Genomic DNA, 21,148 nt, shown 5'->3' on the forward strand with positions numbered 1-21,148 from the left:
ACCTTCACCACACGGACTGCAGCGGTTCAAGAAGGCGGCTCACCACCACCTTCTCAAGGGCAATTAGGGATGGGTAATAAATGCTGGCCTTGCCAGCGACGCCCACAGCCCATGAACTAATTTTTAAAAACCTTAGCGTTATTGCCATATTGTCTGTGCATTGTGTAAGGATAGATAAATGCACAGATAAAAGTGCAGCATGTAGATTCAATTGTTAAGGCTCTCTCTAGGTAAATTTACCATGAGGCTCGAGTTTTCCCTTAAAGGTCACAAACCAAAACTTCCTCGATTTTTCAGTCAACTGGCTTAGTGATTGTGCGAGGGCCAAGATATCAGCCAGTCTAAAGTGTTTTGCACATTTGGTGTTAGAGGTTTATCATAACATTTAAATTCATTCAAATTGCTCTTCATTTCTCAACCATTTAGGACAGGATTGCACTGTGTACTCAGCTCACCTGGAGTGACCCAAAAAAGAAGCTTCATAAGACCATAAGAGATAGGAGCAGGAGTAGGCCATTCGGCCCCTCGAGCCTACTCCGCCATTCAATGAGATCATGGCTGATCTGATTTTTACCTCAACTCCACTTTCCCGCCTTTTCCCGATATCCTTTGACTCCCTTGCTGATCAAAAATTTGTCTAACTCAAGCCTTGAATTTATTCAATGACTCAGCCTCCACAGCTTTTTGGGGTAAAGAATTCCAAAGATTCATGACCCTCGGAGAAGAAATTCCTCCTCATTTCCATCTTAAACGGGCGACCCCTTATTCTAAGACTATTACCCCTAGTTTTAGATTCCCCCATGAGGGGTAACATCCTCTCAGCATCTACCCTATCGAATCTTGTATGTTTCAATAAGGTCTCCTCTCAATCTTCTAAACTCCAATGAGTATAGACCCAACCTGTTCAACCTTTCCTCATAAGACAACCCTTTCAAACCCGGAATCAACCTAGTGAACCTTCTCTGAACTGCCTCCAATGCAAGTATGTCCTTCCTTAAATAAGGGCACCAGAACAGTACGCAGTATTCCAGGTGTGATCTCACCAGCACCCTGTACAGTTATAGCATGACTTCCCTGCTTTTACACTCCATCCCCCTAGAAATAAAGGCCAATATTTCATTTGCTTTCCAGATTACCTGCTGCACCTGTATGTTGACTTTTTGAGTTTCATGTACGAGGACACCCAGATCCCTCTGTACTGCAGCATTTTGTAGTATTTCTCCATTCAAATAATATTTTGCTTTTTTATTTTTCCTCCCAAAGTGGATGACTTCACATTTTCCCACATTATATTCCATCTGCCAAATTTTTGCCCATTCACTTAGAATCATAGAAGTTTACAACATGGAAACAGGCCCTTCGGCCCAACATGTCCATGTCGCCCAGTTTATACCACTAAGCTAGTCCCAATTGCCTGCACTTGGCCCATATCCCTCTATACCCATCTTACCCATGTAACTGTCCAAATGCTTTTTAAAAGACAAAATTGTTCCCGCCTCTACTACCACCTCTGGCAGCTCGTTCCAGACACTCACCACCCTTTAAGTGAAAAAATTGCCCCTCTGGACCCTTTTGTATCTCTCCCCTCTCACCTTAAATCTATGCCCCCTCGTTATAGACTCCCCTACCTTTGGGAAAAGATTTTGACTATCTACCTTATCTATGCCCCTCATTATTTTATAGACTTCTATAAGATCACCCCGAAACCTCCTACTCTCCAGGGAAAAAAGTCTCAGCCTATCCAACCTCTCCCTATAAGTCAAACCATCAAGTCCCGGTAGCATAAGAACATAAGAACATAAGAAATTGGAGCAGGAGTAGGCCAATCGGCCCCTCGAGCCTGCTCCGCCATTCAATAAGATCATGGCTGATCTGATCCCAACCACAAATCTAAAGAACACAAGAAGTCGGAGCAGGACCCGGCCACATAGCCCCTGGGCCCTCTCCGCCACCCACAGGGCATTGACCGATCCGAACTCAGCTTCATGTCCAATTTCCTGCCCGCTCCCCATAACCCCTAATTCCCTTTACTTCTAGGAAACTGTCTATTTCTGTTTTAAATTTATCTAATGATGTAGCTTCCACAGCTTCCTGGGGCAGCAAATTCCACAGACCTACCACCCTCTGAGTGAAGAAGTTTCTCCTCATCTCAGTTTTGAAAGAGCAGCCCCTTATTCTAAGATTATGCCCCCTAGTTCTAGTTTCACCCATCTTTGGGAACATCCTTACCGCATCCACCCGATCAAGACCCTTCACAATCTTATATGTTTCAATAAGATCGCCTCTCATTCTTCTGAACTCCAATGAGTAGAGTCCCAATCTACTCAACCTCTCCTCATATGTCCGCCCCCTCATCCCCGGGATTAACCGAGTGAACCTTCTTTGTACTGCCTCGAGAGCAAGTAAATCTTTTCTGCACTCTTTCTAGTTTAATAATATCCTTTCTATAATAGGGTGACCAGAACTGTACACAGTATTCCAAGTGTGGCCTTACTAATGTCTTGTACAACTTCAACAAGACATCCCAACTCCTGTATTCAATGTTCTGACCAATGAAACCAAGCATGCTGAATGCCTTCTTCACCACCCTATCCACTTAACCTGTCAATATCCCTTTGCAGACACTTTGTGTCCTCATCGCAACTTGCTTTTCCACCTATCTTTGTATCATCAGCAAATTTGGCCACAATACACTCTGTTCCTTCATCCAAGTCATTACTATATATTGTAAATAGTTGAGGCCCCAGCACTGAGCCCTGCAGCACCCCACTAGTTACAGATTGCCATTTTGAAAATGACCCTTTTATCCTGACTCTTTGTTTTCTGTTAGTTAGCCAATCCTCTATCCATGCCAGTATATTACCCCCATCACCATGAGCTCTTATCTTATGCAGTAATCTTTTATGTGGCACCTTATTGGATGCCTTTTGGAAATCCAAATATACTGCATCCATTGGTTCCCCTTTATCCACCCTGCCCGTTACTTCCTCAAAGAACTCTAATAAATTTGTCAGACACAATTTCCCCTTCATAAAACCATGTTGACTCTCCTTGATTGTATTATGAGTCTCCAAATGTCCTGCTACTACTTCCTTAATAATGGATTCTAGCATTTTCCCAGTGACAGATGTTCGGCTAACTGGTCTATAGTTACCTCCTTTCTGTCTCACTCCCTTCTTGAACAGGGGTGTTACATTTGCGGTTTTCCAATCTGTTGGGACCTTTCCAGAATCTAGTGAATTCTGGAAGATTACAACCAATGCATCCACTATCTCTTTAGCCACTTCGTTTAAGACCCTCGGATACAAGCCATCAGGTCCAGGGGACTTGTCAGCCTTTAGACCCATTAGTTTACCAAGTACTTTTTCTCTTGTGATAGTGATTGTTTTTAGTTCCTCCCTCCCCTTTGCCCCTTGATTTTCTACTATTATTGGTATATTATTAGTGTCTTCTACTGTGAAGACAGATACAAAATATCTGTTCAATTCCTCTGCCATTTCCTTGTTTTCCATTATTATTTCCCCAGTCTCATCCTCCAAGGGACCAATGTTTACTTTAGCTACCCTCTTCCTTTTGATATACATGTAGAAACTTTTACTGTCAGTTTTTATATTCCTTGCTGGTTTACTTTCATAATTTATTTTCTCCCTCTTTATTATTCTTTTAGTTATGCTTTGCTGGTTTTTAAAAGTGTTCCCAATCTTCAGCTTACCAGTAATCTTTGCCATGTTGTATGCTTTTTCTTTTAACCTGATACCATGCCTGACTTCCTTAGTTAGCCATGGTTGGTTCACCCTTTTTGTGGATTCTTTCCTCCTAACAGGGATGTATTTTTGTTGCGAGTCATAAAATATCTTTTTAAATGTTTGCTAATTCCGCCCTCATTCCTTTATAATTGCCTATATTTAAGTTTAATACAGTTGTTTCAGACCCAAGATCCTCGCGCTCAAACTGGATGTGAAATTCTATCATGTTGTGATCACTGCTTCCCAAGGGATCCTTTACTTTGAGATCATTAATTAATCCTGTTTCGTTACCCATTACCAGATCCAAAATGGCCTGTTCCCTGGTTAGTTCCCTGATGTATTGCTCTAAGAAACAGTCCCTAATACACTCTATGAACTCCTCCTTAGGGCTATTTTTGCTAATTTGATTTATCCAATCTATGTGAAAGTTAAAATCGCCCATCATTATTGCATTACCTTTTTTACAAGACCCCCTTATTTCCTGATTTATATTTTGCCCTACAGTGTAGCTACTGTTAGGGGGCCTATATACTACTCCCACCAGTGATTTCATTCCCTTGCTATTTCTTACCTCCACCCAAATTGATCTTCTGAGCCAAGATCATTTCTCACTATTATACCAATTTCATCCTTTATCAACAGAGCTACCCCACCACCTTTACCTTTTCTCCTAACCATCTGAAATGTTAAATAACCCTGAATATTTAGCTCCCAACCACATCTCTGTAATGGCCACGAGATCATACCCATTTGTTTCTATTTGTGCCATCAATTCATCTATCTTATTACGAATGCTGCGCACATTCAGATAAAGAACCTTTAATTTTGTCTTTTTACCATTCTTTCCTACCCCAGCCCCATTTGCTAGTGCACTCTTATGTTTGGATGCTCTGTCCTTTCCTGACACACTCTCTTTATCCTTATCCCCATCACTTTCCTGTACTACTTCTTGTCTTTTCTCTATCAATCTAAACTTCGCCCCACCTGAGCCCCCCCACTTTATTTAGTTTAAAGCCTTCTCTACCGCCCTAGTTATTCGGTGACTTCATGTGACTGAAGGAGCTCATCAAGGGGCAACGGTTGTCCTGTGTGATTTTTTAAAAATTCTTTGTTTCAATTACATTTTAATGTTTTATTTTGATTTTACATTTGTTTTATTTTTAGCATCAGAGAGCTAGAGGCATAAAGATACAATTATATAATGCTACAAGCACAGAAGCCGGCCATTTGGCCCATCAAGTCTGTGCTGGTAATTTTCTCCACTCGTTCCTCTTTTTTCAAGCAATCATCTAATTCCTTTTAAAAAGAATTTAAAACAGCTGAATATCATCTGCATAATCAATAGAAAGAGTTGGATTAGCCGCACCCACCATTATGGGCTTTAAAAAGGTTGGAATAAAAGGTTCTTAGTATAGTACTATCAAATCTTCCATGGCATTGCTCACAGTAAGTTGGATGATACAATGTTTCTAAGGATTGGAATGTTTATACAGTATAATGCACAATGTATTATTGTGATAATAATAAAGCAAATCCCTTCATCCATCACTCCTGTGTTTGCTGACCTACATTTGGGAACTAGGAGCCAATGCCTTGATTTAAAAATTCTCATCCTTGTGTTCAAATCCCTCCATCTCTGTAACCTCCTCCAGCCCTACAACCCTCCGAGAATTCTGCACTCCTCCAATTCTGGCCTCGTGCATCCCTGACTTCCTTCACCGCACCATTGGCGACTGTGCCTTCAGCTGTCTAGGCCCCAAGCTCTGGAATTCCCTCCCTGCCTCTCCTACTTTAAGATGCTCCTTAAAACCTACCACTTTGACCAAGCTTTTAGTCATCTGTCCTAATGTCACCTGCTTTATCTCGGTGTTAATTGTTTTTGTCTGATTGCGCTCCTGTGAAGTACCTTTGGACATTTTACTACATTAAAAGGTGCTATATAAATGCAAGTTGTTGTTGTATTCAGATGACAATTACCTCCAGAGGCAGCTGAAGAGCTGTGCCATCTGCTACAAAGAGCTCTGCAACCAATCTTAAACAAAGGTATGGCACTGCCAGTGGCAGTCGAGGTCACCACCATTAACTTTTCTGCCTTCACCTCAGACTAGCATTCACGTCATCTAAAGTATCAGCCAATGTGCTGCCCATACATGTATCAAATTTGTCAGCTTTCCCAGCACTTCCAACTCCTTTCCCCCTAAATAACAATATTATGATAGAGCTGTGCACTTTCCCCATACCTTGTCTTTTTTTCCCCTTTACAAATGCTGGCCTACTGTGCATTCCAGCATTTTCTGTTTTTAATATAAATTTACTGGTGGTGTTTTTCATTATTAGATGGAATGGAGTGAAAATTGGAAAAAACAGAAAATGCTGGAAATACACAGCAGGCCAGTCAACATCTGGTGAAGGGTACACACCAGAAATACAAATACAGGCAATCATTGATGGCAGCTAAGCAACCATCTAGATAGCAAGTTCTTGCTTCTCCTTGCCAATGCATTGTAACTCACCAATGCTACTTCCTCAAGCTCACTAATTATATCCTTTAAGATTTAACTGTACTGGTGCTTCAAACCCTTCTGAAAGGGAAGCAGGGTGCTGTCTTATTCTGGGCCCCTAGCAATGCTGATAGGGACATCCCAATGCAAAATTGGTAAGTGGAATGTAGATTTCTTGCGCATAAACTGGGCGATGCGCAAATGAATAGGAAAGCCAAGAGGTAATGATGAGGCTTTAGAAAACCTGAATAAGACCTCAATCAGAGTTGTGTGCGCAGTATTGGGCTCAACACTACTGAAAGTATATTGAGGCTTTAAGAGAGTGTACAACGCAGATTCACTAGGATGTCACCTGGTATGAGGAAAAGCAAACACGAAGACTTCAAACTTTGTTTTTTTTAGAAAACAGAATACAAGCCAGATGGCCAACCCACCTCTCCTGCTCCTAATATCTCCTCCTTTGGCTCGGCAACCACTTTTTTCCCTGATGCCTGTGAAATGCCTTGGGACATTTTTCTACATTAAAGGCGCCATACAAAGTGTTGTTGTGACCATAGCTATATCAATGTCAACCATGATAACAATTACAATAAACTTTACATTTCAGCATCTCAAACAATGGAGATTATTTTGTTGTTTGAGATTAAACAACATAATTACAAACTACTATTAAAGCCTCATAGTTTAAAAATAAGCCAGAACTTACTGCTTAAACAGGTTGCTTTAAAATATATACATACTATCACACAACAGATATGTCCACAAGATAAATTTATTAGTAGCAAAAGTATTTGTACAAATATCTTTACAAAAAATTGTACCATATTACCAGAATAACTACTTGCTAAACAAAGAAAAAAGTGAAATTACATTTTCATCAATCACAAAAAATTACAGCATTGTATCTGCACAGAAACAATATTAAATCTTAGTATGCCAAAGAAGCCGATCTTTAAATGATCACACTTAAGTTTACTTTTCTGTTTAGTTCCACTGGTGCAGATATACATCTCAATTTCAGCAGTTCTGGTTATATAAAAAAAAGTTTTCTAGAAATTGCTTGGAATTTAAAAGAAGAATCTGAAATATCCAAATGGTTTTCGGCAGAATCGTTACACGATTTACAAAATGAGAAAAATCCTAAGAATTATGCAATTCCTACCGTTTCCATTTACCCTGGCAATTTTATCTTTGGTATATTAAATAAGTTTTAGTACCTTCAGCATATCTCTCACTTGCGTTTAACTGGCTGAATGCTTTTCACACAGTTTTAAAAATTAAAATCACATTTATAGGATTATGTATAAATTTAAATGCATGCGTCAGAGTCTGAAGAAGATTGAGGGAGAATGAGTTACTCATTACAGGCTAACCAATCTTTTGCTTTTACCAACCAGCCAGTTTGCCTCGTTTACATTCACCTCTCAGTCAGAAAATTGTGTTTTCAAGCTCCGTAACAATGAGGTTAAGCTTGTAATCTAGGCTGACACTTTAGTGCAGTTCTGGATGACTGCTGTATTGCTGGAGTTCCTGTTCTTAGTTAAGGATCTCATGCCTCCATTCAAAGAAGAGCATGGAGTTCTCCTGGTTTGCCCTGACCAACATTCCTCCCCCAACCAATAACACAAAGATTAACTGCTACTTCATCTCCTGGCTGATTGTGGCATGCTGCTGGTGCAGAAATGGCTGCCATTTTTGCCTACATAACAAACACACTTCAAAAAGTAATTCATTAATAGAAGCACTGAGGCATGCTGAAGATGCCATATATGGAAATAGCTCATTTATCCTAATTTATGTCACCATGGTGATTATTTAATGTCATCCTGTTTTGGAGCCTTATGGGCACTTGTATTAGCATTAAATTAACTTGAATTTAACCTTCAAACCACTTAAACCTTTTCACACAAGCCTCCATATGAACGGCAAAGTGCTTCACATTATGAATAGTTCCATGAATGAATTAGAATACAAATAACCTTGATATTTAAATTAATATCGCAATCATTACCCATTTGTTCAGCTAACTCCAAAACTCCTGCTTTGTTTTATCACTTTATTTTACAGTGCTCCTGTAGTTTTCAGTCTTTTAGAAAAATGTTTGATTAATTTCCTTCAGTTCATCTTTAACTTTTCTTCATTTTTATATTTAAACATATAAACCTGTTCATCATAAACTTGACAGACAAAATGCAAAGCAGCTAAAAAGGGCTTCAAACCGTTTTATTATCCGAACAAATATTGCTTCTCCCTCACTAAGGCCAAACCAGCTTTTTAATTCAACACATTCTGGAGGGCAAGTGCAATTCTAAACTTCCCCATTATAAAGCACCTTTGTTGCAAAATCAAGGCGATCTATTCAGCTGCCTCAACCCACTCCAGCCCCTCCACCTTTCCTGACCACTTTTTTTGGTGTCGTCGCATGCTATAGCGTTTCCTCTAGCACAACCCCAGCCCTTGTCAGATATAATTCCTCCACAGGATCCACCTCGTGCTTCGCTGACACCTTCTCACCACTCAACTACTCTTCCTCAGTATAATGCTCAAAGACATTATAAATTGATCCTATTCCTCAGCCACTTCCTTTCAGAACTACCAGACTCACCCACTCCTAATAAAAAGCCTAACCTCAACCTCCCACTTACCACCTCACCTCCAAGCTTCTCTTCCTATCTATGTTTTTGAAGCATACCACTGCTAACCAAAGAAAAACAATGACCCTTTTGAGCCTCTTCTGCCCTCGGCTGCTCTTCCCACTAGTTTACCCTGGCAGGGAAGCCACAACTGCTTGCCCGCGCAAGCCTCGGGTTAAAACTGCAGTTGGGCCCGATGACATCGTTGAAGCCCAATCTGCATATTTAAAGAAGGACCCCGTCAGCTTCCAGCGGTTGTCCCTCTCATCTGCTCAGAAGAATGGGTTAAGATTAGAACCTGCGGGAAGATAGTGGGACGTCAGCGGGTGAGGCTCATAAGCTATTTTAACCACCTACAGTTTCCACCGTGCGGACAGGGTTAAAATTGCTCTTGATGTCTTTGGTTTTTTTTCTATAAAACATTAAGCTGGAGGAAATTTTGGCTCATCCAGATCTTGGTGTTAGACAGGCAGCTGAAGAGTGTAGGAACAGCCTTTGGATTAAGAACATAAGGAACAGGAGCAGGAATAGGCCATTCGACCCCTCGCGCCTGCTCCACCATTCAAAAAGATCATGGCTGATTTTCTACCTCAACTCCACTTTCCCACCCCATCCCCCTTAATTCCCTTAGTGTCCAATAATCTATCAAATATACTCAACGACTGAGCACCCCAGCCCCTCTTTGGGTGGTGGGGGGGGGGGGGAATAGAGCGCGAGAGAGAGCACGATGCAGTTGGTTTTCGTCAGCATGCATGTGAAAGGTGACTGGGCGGCAGAGGACGAGAAGGCATTGAAGACGATGTAATGCCTATGTGGCGAAAGCCCTCAGTTTCTTTAAACTTACCGATTCAGAAAAATGTTTTAACACTAAAATTCCTTGCCTATCATAAACAAACCACCATACAGGCTCTAGCAAACCATATTTAAAACAACTGGCAAGCTGAACCATTTGCAACTTTGTCACATATTATGCAGTCAGGTTCACTTGTATAAACGTGATAACGCACTGAGTCTCATGTTGTAGCCTCTATTATCAAACCATCCCAATTAGGGTCTATGCTGCAAACAATAGCCAGTGGAACATAAACTATATGGAATACTATGCTGAAACTACCGGAAGCCAAGACATGATAAAGGCAGACAACAACATACAAAAAATCACATCCCACATAAAGCGTTTAACATTGTACGTGGTTAGCTTCCGCCCATGACCGCGAGCTTTGAACCACTCAACTATTTCACTCAGGCTATGTTCCTGGGGATTGTACCCTAGTTCTTTTCTAGCCTTCTGTAGGTTGAAATAATGAGTGACCCCAGTTTTATAGACTTCTGTGCGAGTCAGAAATGGTTGAAAATTATAAATGCGGCCTACAAAAAAATGAATGATTTCGGTGAGGAAGGCAATGAAATATATCAGTGTGAGTGGCAGTCGAATTGTGGGGCACTTGTAGCCAAGGCCTTCTACCAATGGTCTGAAAAATTCAAAGTTGTTCACTGGCTTACCATCAGAGATAAAATAAGCCTGGCCAGCAGCTATGTAATTCTTTCCTCCAGTTAGAGCTTCTGCTGCCAGTATGTGTGCAGAAACAAGGTTGTCAACATGGACAAACTCTACCAGACTGTCTGCAGCCCCATATACAAACTTGAAGAGTCCATTCTCTATATAATTAACTATTCTTGGAAGGTGTCTTTGCTCGCCAGGTCCATAAATGCCTGCTGGGCGTAGGGCGCAGGTCTGTAAAACACCTGTGCTGTTCTTTAGCTTTGTGCCATTTGCATGTAACACCTCCATCTCAGCTAAAGACTTGGTCCTCGAGTAGTGATCTGGATGAAGATGCAGCGGAAGATAAGGGAGAGATTCATCCCCATTTGTAATTACTTGGCCCCCAAACACAACATTGTATGTACTTGTGTAAAGCAGTCTTGGTATCCCATTCTTCAGGCAGGCCTGGATCACATGCTTTGTCCCTTTAACATTGATGTCCTCTATTAGTTTCTTATTTAACTGTTCTCTTCCGGACATGCCATACGAAGCTAAGTGGAAAACACAATCTACATTCCTGATCGCAGCCTCTACCTCCATGTAGTTGCAGATATCTCCCTTTATAAAGACTACTGTATCAGGCACTTGTTGTATGGGTTTGTGGATGTCAAAGAGGACCACATTTATGCCCATCTTGTGCAGGGTGTAGCCCAATCTGAAACAGAAAAGGTAATCGGCAGTGTAAAACTATTTTCCTAAAAACAGCTCACTGTTAGAAAAGGTCATTAGCATACAATTATTGTACAGAACATGCACAAGTTATTCTTTGTGAAGTATAAATCTGGTTTAAAAAAGATACAAATTACCTCACGCTAGAGCACATTTCAGTATTTTTGTGCATGTATTTTACAAATTCCTATAATTACAAAAATCAACTTAGTTCAATTGGTAGTACCGTAAACTGAGTCAGAAAATTGTGGGTTCAGGTCCCACTCCAAGACATGAGCACATAATCTAAGCTGATGTTTCAGTGCAGTACTGAGGGAGTGCTGCATTGTCAGAGGCACCATCATTTGAATGAGATTAACTGTTCAGGTGGAGATAAAAGATCCCATGACACTACCCAAAAGAGAGGACGAGAGCTTTCCAAATGTCCTGGCCAAGATTCATCCTCAAGCCACACAGATTAATTGGCCAGTTATCTCATTTACTTTTTGTGGGATCTCTCAGTATGCAAATTAGCGGTCCGGTTTGCCTCCATAACAAGTGACTACACTTTGAAAGTAATTCATTGACTGAAGTGCTTCGGAATGTCCTGAAAATGTAAAAGGTACTATATAAATGCAAGTATTCCACCTTCATGGAAATTTATGGATCAACTATAATTTGCTACTCCAATAAACAAGAACCCCCACATAGTCAAGAAAGAGGAGGGAATCATAGAATCATACAGCACAAAAGGAGGCCATATGGCTGTCCTGGTTCTTTGAAAAAGCTATCCAATTAGTCCCACTGCCCTGCTCTTTCCCCATTGCCCTGCAAATTTCTCCTTTTCAAATATATATCCAATTCCCTTTTGAAAGTTACTATTGAATCTGCTTCCGTCACCCTTTAGGCAGAGATCATTTTTTAAAAAAAATTCTTGCCAATTTTTTACATCTCTTTTCTGAAAGCTTTGACTTCTTGCTAAGGTTCAGTTTCACAGGTGTAGGCACTCTCCAATACCCTACCCAGGTGGCCATTCTTTATGTATGAGGCATTTTGACCACAGGGAACATCACAGCCAAGTTTGAACCTGTGCTCATCCAATATCCATACACACATACTTCTAATAGGGGCCGCTGGATAGTAATCAGAAGTGGGAGCCCTGGGCAACTTTCCCCTCTCTAATCCAAGGATCCTGAAGACAATTGTAGGAACAGAATCTAGGACCTTCCTCATCTGTATGGCTCAGCTACTCATTGGACAAACTTGCTGAACCATCAAGAGAACATCAAGTAAATTCCTTAAAAGGAATTTTTTTTTACCCAGGTGGTCTTCTCTGTTTATTACTCAATATAAAATTCCTTTTTTGTTAATTCTATACTTCACTCTTCCTAAAGTTTATGCCTTTTTAACCTCTGCATTTTCTTCTTCCTTTATAAAGTTTCTGCATATTTTTTCCTCTAATCTTTTCCTCTCATTAACTTCTCATGCATTCAATCCCCCATCAATTACTTGAACGCAGATTAATCCATTCACAAAACCATCAATGCGAGCCAGAACTGTAGCGATAAAAGTAGAAAAAGAGATTGTGCAATGTGATATCGAAATGCACAATTCCTCAAAGGTCTGAAATCTGGATGAAATCAAAAAGATAATAAAGACAAACAGAAAGGGGTTAATCACAATACAAGGAGAAGTAACTCACAGATGGTGAGGAAAAACTCAAGTTAATGAGTACAAAACAGATGGTACGCCCTTTATTTCCAACCTGTGTGCTACCATTACAAGTACACCAGGGGACTGTTTACAAGCTGTATGATGCAATTTATCCCCCCACAGATATCATCACTGTGCAACTCCAGATCACCGACAGGAAGGCGAGTCAAACATTGGAGTGAATTTTGACAAGATCTTTGCTAAGATTTTTGGGTGATATCAGTGAGGTTAATTATTGAAATCTGTAGAAGAATTTGTATCTACATGATATGCATGTATCTTCACCAATAAAACAGATATAGCACAAGCTGTTTAAATGTTTCCATCTGGTCTTTATTACTGCTGAACACCAGACTTATTGTTGAACCATCAAGTGTGCATCCATAATTCATTTAGTACAGCACAGCAATCTCTCTACTGAATTTCATCAAGAGTGTTACATGGTCCTTTATCAAACTTCATGGAACAGAAGCTGCCCAAGTTGAGGTAAAGCAATTCCCAAAACGAGAAGGAAAAAGGTGAACAGCATTCTAAATTGAGCTACCTTCAACAAAATATAAACTTGAGACAAAAGCCAAACTGAACTATAAATCCAAAAGATGCAGATTTGGCCAATTTGAGCTGTGTACATAAAGAATAAAAAAAAGGACTATGTAGATTGTACATATCATGTCACTGCTTTGCATCTGACACAGAAATAAAGGTTGTGTTTTTAAAATATTATATATAAACAATTGCTTTTTTCTGACTGGACGATCATCACCAGATCTCTATTTTAAGAGTAGGGAGGCAATGAGATATATACAGAAATGATCCCTAAATGATTATAAAGCAACTGCATATTTGCAAATCTCAACCAATCCTGATTAGGAGTCTAGAGCAGGCTTATAGTAAGATTAGCTGCAACAAGAAAAGCAAGTTTTACAGCAAAATACTGTATTGAGTTTTACAGAGAATATAGAAAATGCTGGAAATACACAGCAGGTCAGTTAGCATCTGTAAAGAGAGACAGGTTATGACTTCTTCGGGTATGTACCCTTCATCAGAACTGAAGATAAACAGACACTTTAGTGAGGTTGCAAAAGAGGAGGAGGAGAGGGGGCAATGAGAATCAACAGACACATCAGCCACAGAGATTTTATTTGTGTAGACCTCTCCTGTGTCTTTTCACCTCACTCTTTGTGCATTCCATTGTTCTTTTTATATCTCCACATAATTGTATTGCTGACTTTTATATCATTTAGCAGCCTATATTAAGCAGTTTATAGGTCATTGTTAAATGTTTCAAAGACTCAACGTTACTGGTCACTCCAGTAAGCAGACTTTGCATCCACTACAATCTGGAGAGTACCTTTACCACAAAATATCGAGTTACACGGTACCATGACCCAGGGGCCTTAACAATACTCCTTGTGTGTACTAGATTCTGTGACTTTGCATGTGGCACAAGGTATGATTCTCCTATCTTCCAGAAGGCTGACTGATAATGTAAACCAGCAAAACGTTTATCTTATATAAAATACATGAATAATCAGAACAGTCTTCTAGGGAATTGCAATCGATTTCATGTAGCTCTGCCACTCTACCCCTGCTAATGGCCAATTCACTTCAGATTGTGCAGTTTTGTTTCATTAATGCTAACAGATTCAGATTGAACAAAAACTTCAGAAGCAAAATGGCATACAGCTGCAATTTTGAATTGGGTTTATTACTTTCCACAATTTAAAGGCAATTCCCCGCAGAGAAACACAGGTGAAAAGTGCACTTAATAACTGCCCCATTTTCGAATAGAATGTTAAGACATTAGTCCTATGTGCATCTACTATTTAATTTATACTACATAATGATTGCTCTTACCTACATCCTAAATAACCTCCCCCGCCAGTGATCAGGACAGTTTCTGTTACCGAGGTCTTTGCTGAGGTTTCCATTTCTTTAGACTAAATGATCAAAAGTATGGTGGGCTGTTGAAAATAAAATTTAAGATGACAGCACTGAAGATAAAACCACTTAGCAGTATCTAAAAGCACAGCAATACTGATGAACAAAGCAATTTATCCAAAAGGTGACTGTTAGATCCATACCAGGCAATCCAAAAATTCAAACCAATGGACGTGCTGGTATTAAAGCTGATAGTCCATCTATTGTTTGAATGCAAATAACAAGCAAACTAAAAATTCAAATGATTTGTAACTGCTGTTTTTTATAGCAGGAGCAGTAAAAAAAATTCCTTAAAAGGCACAGAAGCATAGATTAAGATTCAGAAAACATTAATCTGTTTAAAATTCATTTTGTAAATTATAGTTTGCACACACAATTAAAAAAATGTTCCAAAGACGCAGAAACAATAAGTAGCCCTTTGGTAACATATTAAAAATATTGTGTGCAGTGCACACTTCCTGTAACCATTACACTTACACTTACTTCCAGTCACACTTCAGATGTCAAACTTCAGCGTGTCCTCTGACTAACTGTGAGCAATGTCATTGGAGATCTTTCCATAACAGAATAAATATGGAGGTGGAGATCATGTGTAGTAATTCTGACAGAAGAAAAAAAAATTAGTATTTTCACACACAGTATCTGTATAAGTGACTGAGATCAAGACCATTACCGGAACTGTATGCAGGAAATACTTTATCATGTTTGCATTGTGTCACATTCAGTGTGTGTATAGTAACCTGAGCTATACTAATGTTTAATTTATAGTCAAGCCTTCTCACACTTCACCATCTACTGAAGAACTTATTTCCATAACCTAACATTTGGCCACCTCAAAAACCAACAAAAAAAATTCACAGGTCACACCTGCAAAATCATTAATCAGAAAGTATGTTACTTGAGGGTTTGTTTTGGTACCTCAGGCAGATGGCAAAGTCTTCTTGCTGCACACAGACCTTATGTCCAAGCCACTGAGTTCCAAAAAAAGTCTATCCACAATCTATCATTATAACTCCCAGTGACAATGCCCAGGACCTCTCTGTTGCTTTAAAATGCACGTCTTCCTGTGTTTTCTAAGTAAATCATCAACAACAACAATTTGCATTTATATGGCACCTTTAACGTAGTGAAATGTCCCAAGGTGCTTCACAGGTCGAGGGGTTGAAGAGGTGGTGTTGGGTGAAGACGGGCGTTGTCCACAAATTGAATGAGCTTGTGTTTATGGCTGCATATTTGACTGCTGAAGTCCTTAACCCAGGAAGTAAAGACAGCACTGGTCATCCAGGCCTTCTTCTTGTACTTCCAGATGACTGGAAGGGTGGATATTTTATTCGTTCATGGGATGTGGGCGTCGCTGGCAAGGCCGGCATTCATTGCCCATCCCTAATTGCCCTTGAGAAGGTGGTGGTGAGGCGCCTTCTTGAACCGCTGCAGTCCGTGTGGTGAAGGTTCTCCCACAGTGCTGTTAGGAAGGGAGTTCCAGGATTTTGACCCAGCGACGATGAAGGAACGGCGATATATTTCCAAGTCGGGATGGTGTGAGACTTGGAGAGGAATGTGCAGATGGTGTTGTTCCCATGTGCCTGCTGCTCTTGTCCTTCTAGGTGGTAGAGGTCGCAGGTTTGGGAGGTGCTCTCTAAGAAGCCTTGGCGAGTTTCTGCAGTGCATCCTGTGGATGGTACACACTGCAGCCACTGTGCGCCTGTGGTGAAGGGAGTGAATGTTTAGGGTGGTGGATGGGGTGCCAATCAAGCAGGCTGCTTTATCTTGGATGGTGTTGAGCTTCTTGAGTGTTGTTGGAGCTGCACTCATCCAGGCAAGTGGATAGTATTCCATCACACGCCTATCTTGTGCTTTATAGATGGTGGAAAGGCTTTGGGGAGTGAGGAGGTGAGTCACTCGCCGCACAATACCCAGCCTCTGACCTGCTCTTGTAGCCACAGTATTTATACGGCTGGTCCAGTTAAGTTTCTGGTCAATGGTGACCCCCAGGATGTTGATAGTGGGGGAATCGGCGATGGTAATGCCGTTGAATGTCAAGGGGAGGTGGTTAGACTCTCTCTTGTTGGAGATGGTCATTGCCTGGCACTTATCTAGCACGAATGTTACTTGCCACTTATGAGCCCAAGCCTGGATGTTGTCCAGGTCTTGCTGCATGCGGGCTCGGACTGCTTCATTATTTGAGGGGTTGCGAATGGAACTGAACACTGTGCAATCATCAGCGAACATCCCCATTTCTGACCTATCATATTAATGACTTAGACGAGGGGACCTCATGTAATGTATCCAAGTTTGCTGACGATACAAAGCTAGGTGGGAAAGTAAGCTGTGAGGAGGGTGTAACGAGGCTGTAAAGGGATATAGACAGCTTAAGTGAGCGGGCGAGAAGCTGGCAGATGGAGTATAATGTGGGGAAATGTGATATTTTCCACTTTGGTGGGAAGAATAGAAAAGCAGAATTTTTTTTAAAAGATGAGAGACTAAGAAATGTTGGTAGTCACAAGGATTTGGGTATCTTTGTAAATGAATCACAAAAAGTTAACATGTAGGTACAGCAAGCAATTAGGAAGGCAAATAGTACGTTAGCCTTTATTGCAAGGGAGTTGGGAGCATAAAAGTAAGGAGGTCTTGCTGCAATAATATAGGGCTCTGGTGAGACCATACCTGGAGTACTGTGTACAGTTTTGGTCTCCTTACCTAAGAAAGGATATACTTGCCTTAGAGGGGATGCAACGAAGGTTCATTAGATTGATTTCTGAGATAAGAAAGTTGTCCTATGAGAAGAAAGTGTGTAGAATGGGCCTATATTCTCCAGAGTTTAGAAGAATGAGAGGTGATCTCATTGAAACGTATAAAATTCTTAGAAGGCTTGACAGGGTAGATGCTGAGAGGCTATTTCCCTTGGCTGGAGAGTCTAGAACTCGGAGTCATGGTCTCAAGATAAGGGGTCGGCCATTTAGGACCTAGACGAGGAAAAGTTTCTTCACTCAGAGGGTTGTGAACCTTTGGAATTCTTTACCCCAGGAGGTTGCGAATGCTGTCATTGAGTATATTCAAGACTGAGATTGATAGATTTTTAGACACTAAGGGAATCAAGGGATATGGGGATAGGGCAGGAAAGTGGAGTTGAGGTAGAAGATCAGCTATGATCTTAGTGAATGGTGGAACAGGCTGGAGGGGTTGTATGGCCTACTCCTGCTACTATTTCTTATGTTCTTATATGTCCAGGTTACAAAAGCACCTGGGCTTAGCAGCATGGCTGATGATCAGAGGCTTGGTGAACTCCCCCACAACGTTGCAGCAGAGGGCGGCTGTGATGCGGTCCTTAGACTTTTCGCTTCCTTCACACTGCTCATCGGAGATGGTGAGCATCTTGTCCGGCAAGGCCCGGAAAAATATGCCGGTCTCGTCCATATTATGGATGTCCCTTAGTTCGTATGACTTGAACATGGACACAAGATGCTGCTTTCAGTCACTGACAACATTGGGGTTGACGCTGGCACTCTCGCCTGAGATGAGATGGAATGATGGTTGCTTGAACGACCTTGAACGTGGTGATACCTAGGGACTGGGTGTACTGGAGGGCTTTTTGTTGAACAAGTGGACCGGAGAGCGGGATGGACTGTGACCAAGCACGCTGGAACCGTTCCCAAACCATGGTATTCACTGTTGATAGGTCAGATCTGTAGCAGGGACGCTTTCTGGCAGTACGGCAGTGGGACTCATATGAATCAAGCAGCTCATGATTACACTTCAAAATTCTGGAAACTTGCGTTTTACCACGAGAAGGCTTTTACCAACAAACGGACGCTTTGGCTGCCACGTTCGTGCTGTTAATGAGCTTGATTTTTTGATCCAGTGGCAACTCATCATGCTTCTGTTTACGAACAGCACCTAATCAGCTGCAGCAATACTAGGAACTTCAGTTTGGAAACAACAGATTACCGTACTGCCCTGCGAGCGGTTGGTTGAGTGAGCGCGCGTATTTTGCGTTCGTATGCGCCTTCCGGGTCAGCACACATGCACTTCTTCAGGTCTGCATGTGGATCGGCAGGGACAGTGGCTGCCGGGGGATTCAAAACCCGATACGGCACGAACAAAAAGGAATCACGATCTTCAGACTCACATACAGTAAGTACAAACTTTGAATATTTTAAGGAGTGATGTCAGGCTGTGTCTCATGTTTAAATTGTAAACAGACTTAGTGTATTGAAGACCGTCCATAGTTCATAATTTGCAGGTGTCTGTTGTTTCAAGGTGCAGCTTGTATCTATTACAATGTAAATTATTTGGGACTGTCAATAAGTATCTGTTTTTTGCAGGTGTCCTTTTTTGGAGATGTCTGTTTGTACAGGGTTCACTGTATGTTAATAGCCTGGACTTGGGTATATAGGGCATAATTTCAAAGTTTGCAGATGACATGAAAATCAGAAATGCAGTAAACAGTAAGGAGGATAGTAACAGACTTCAGGAGAACACACAGACTGGTGAAATGGGAAAACACATGGCAGATGTAATTTAATACAGAGAAGTGTGAAGTGACGCATTTTGGTAGGAAGAATGAGGAGAGGCAATATAAAGTAAATGGTAAAATTTTAAAGAGGTTACAGAGACTTGGGGGTGTATGCACACATATCTTTGAAGATGGCAGGATATGTTGAGAAGGCTGTTAAAGCATACGGGATCATTGGCTTTATAAGCAGACGCATATAGTACAAAAGCAAGAAAATTATGCTAAACCTTTGTAAAACACTGGTAGTGTCCAATTCTGGGCATCACACTTTAGGAAACATATCAAAGCCTTAGCAAGGTTCCAGAGGAGATTTACTAGAATGGTACCAGGGATGCAGGACTTCACCTGGCAAGACTGGAGAAGCTAGGGTTGTTCTCCTTAGAGCAGAGATGGTTAAGAGGAGATTTGATAGAGGTGTTCAAAATCATGAAGGGTTTTGATAAGAGTAAGTAAGGAGAAACTGTTTCCAATGGCAGAAGGGTCAGTGGCAACTAGAGAACACAGAAGTAAGGTAATTGGCAAAAAGAACCAGAGGTGAGATGAGGAGAAATTTTTTGAAAGATCAGGTTGTTATGATCTGGAATGCACTGCCTGAAAGGGTGTTGGATGCAGATTCAATTACAACTTTCAAAAGGGAATTGGATAAACACTTGAAGCGGAAAAATTTGGACGGCTACGGGGAATGAGACTAATTGGATAGCTCTCTCAAAGAACCAACACAGGCATCATGAGCCGAATGGCCTCCTACTATGCTATTCTACAATTACTACTCAGAATATTAAGGAAATTTGCTTCTCTCACATACTATATAAGGGGATTACGTGACTAGGGGTGGAAAGTACCAAGTCATGAAGCTCCAGCCATCACAATGTGTGGGGCAGGCTTGATGAGACCAGCTGGTCTTTTCCTGCCGTCAATCCCATATGTTCGTCTGGAAAGGAAACGCCCATCAAACCGCAGACGCTCACAGGTGTGCCTTCAGTTATTCCTGGCACACTACTCCCGGTTTAATAAAGTAATATATTCACCGTGTACGCACCAACACCCAATACTCACCCGATCCAACCATTCGCAGTCGTTACCATGGCGCCATTCCGGGTATCATACGTCAACGTCACAGCCTGTTTGGTCACGTGATGCGCGAATTCTTCAATTAAAACCGGCTGGTGAATGACCCAACAGGCAAACTGCTAAACAATGTAATCAACATTCACATTGTAAACAGGTTGCGAGAATCAAACACGGTGGTGCAGTTCCGGCGAACTCATCGGTTACTACATATTTTATGTCTACGGCATACTTAAACTGGGCCGCCCTTCAAGCCAAGACTTAAGATGGCGCCTGTTAGGACACACATTGAAGTGGCGCCACGATCAAAGATGGCGGAGTCTCATCTGGTTGGTTCTTCCGAACTTGGGCGGGGTGGGTCTGTAGGCGGACAAGAATGGCGGGCGAAATAAACGCTGAAGAATGTGCGGATGTGGCCGTTGAGCTCACCGCTGTCAACAATACTCTCGGTATTTATCCTCGATCACCGCAGGCTGCGTTAACTTCGGGCGTTGTTGATGTAGAAACGAGCCAGCTGTTGTTATTGTTAACGTTTCAGGTCACTGACCCTTGGTCAGAACTGGCTGACCAAGGGTCATCGACCTGAAAATCAAAACTCTACCTTTCTCCACAGATGCTGCCTGACTTGCTGAGTATTTCCAGCGTTTTCTGTTTTTATTTCAGATTTCCAGCATCCGCAGTATTTTGCTTTTGATGTGCTGTTAAGAGTTCCTCTGCTGTCCCGGTAACTGAACTAGGCAGGCCCGATAGCTGTCACCCACTTTGCTGTTGAAGCGTGGTTCACTTTGATGGGTTTTGCTGAAAATAAGTAGCTTTTACGGGCTGTGTGGCTGCTACTGATC

The 21,148-nt window shown here is 41.4% G+C and overlaps 1 protein-coding gene across 1 annotated transcript; it reads right to left on the reverse strand.

Annotated features, from left to right (window-relative positions):
• Positions 1–7,012: 7,012 nt before the first annotated feature.
• sdr42e1 (short chain dehydrogenase/reductase family 42E, member 1) lies at positions 7,013–20,566 on the reverse strand. Its single transcript, XM_067998098.1, has 4 exons — positions 20,295–20,566; positions 15,209–15,326; positions 14,642–14,748; positions 7,013–11,078 (listed from the first exon to the last, which is right to left on the reverse strand). Exons 3-4 carry the CDS (start codon positions 14,713–14,715, stop codon positions 9,980–9,982), a joined length of 1,173 nt encoding a protein of 390 aa, XP_067854199.1. The 5' UTR covers positions 14,716–14,748; positions 15,209–15,326; positions 20,295–20,566; the 3' UTR covers positions 7,013–9,979.
• Positions 20,567–21,148: the final 582 nt, after the last annotated feature.

Source organism: Heptranchias perlo, chromosome 16 (assembly GCF_035084215.1).
Source record: "Heptranchias perlo isolate sHepPer1 chromosome 16, sHepPer1.hap1, whole genome shotgun sequence".
Lineage (NCBI taxonomy): Eukaryota > Metazoa > Chordata > Chondrichthyes > Hexanchiformes > Hexanchidae > Heptranchias > Heptranchias perlo.

Excerpts from the sequence above, each read along its gene's own strand:
- sdr42e1 (XM_067998098.1), bottom strand. The coding sequence starts at position 14,715 with ATGGAAACCTCAGCAAAGACCTCGGTAACAGAAACTGTCCTGATCACT. Across the intron at positions 11,079-14,641 it reads GGAGGTTATTTAGGATGTAG|ATTGGGCTACACCCTGCACA; the intron begins GTAAGAGCAATC and ends TTTCTGTTTCAG.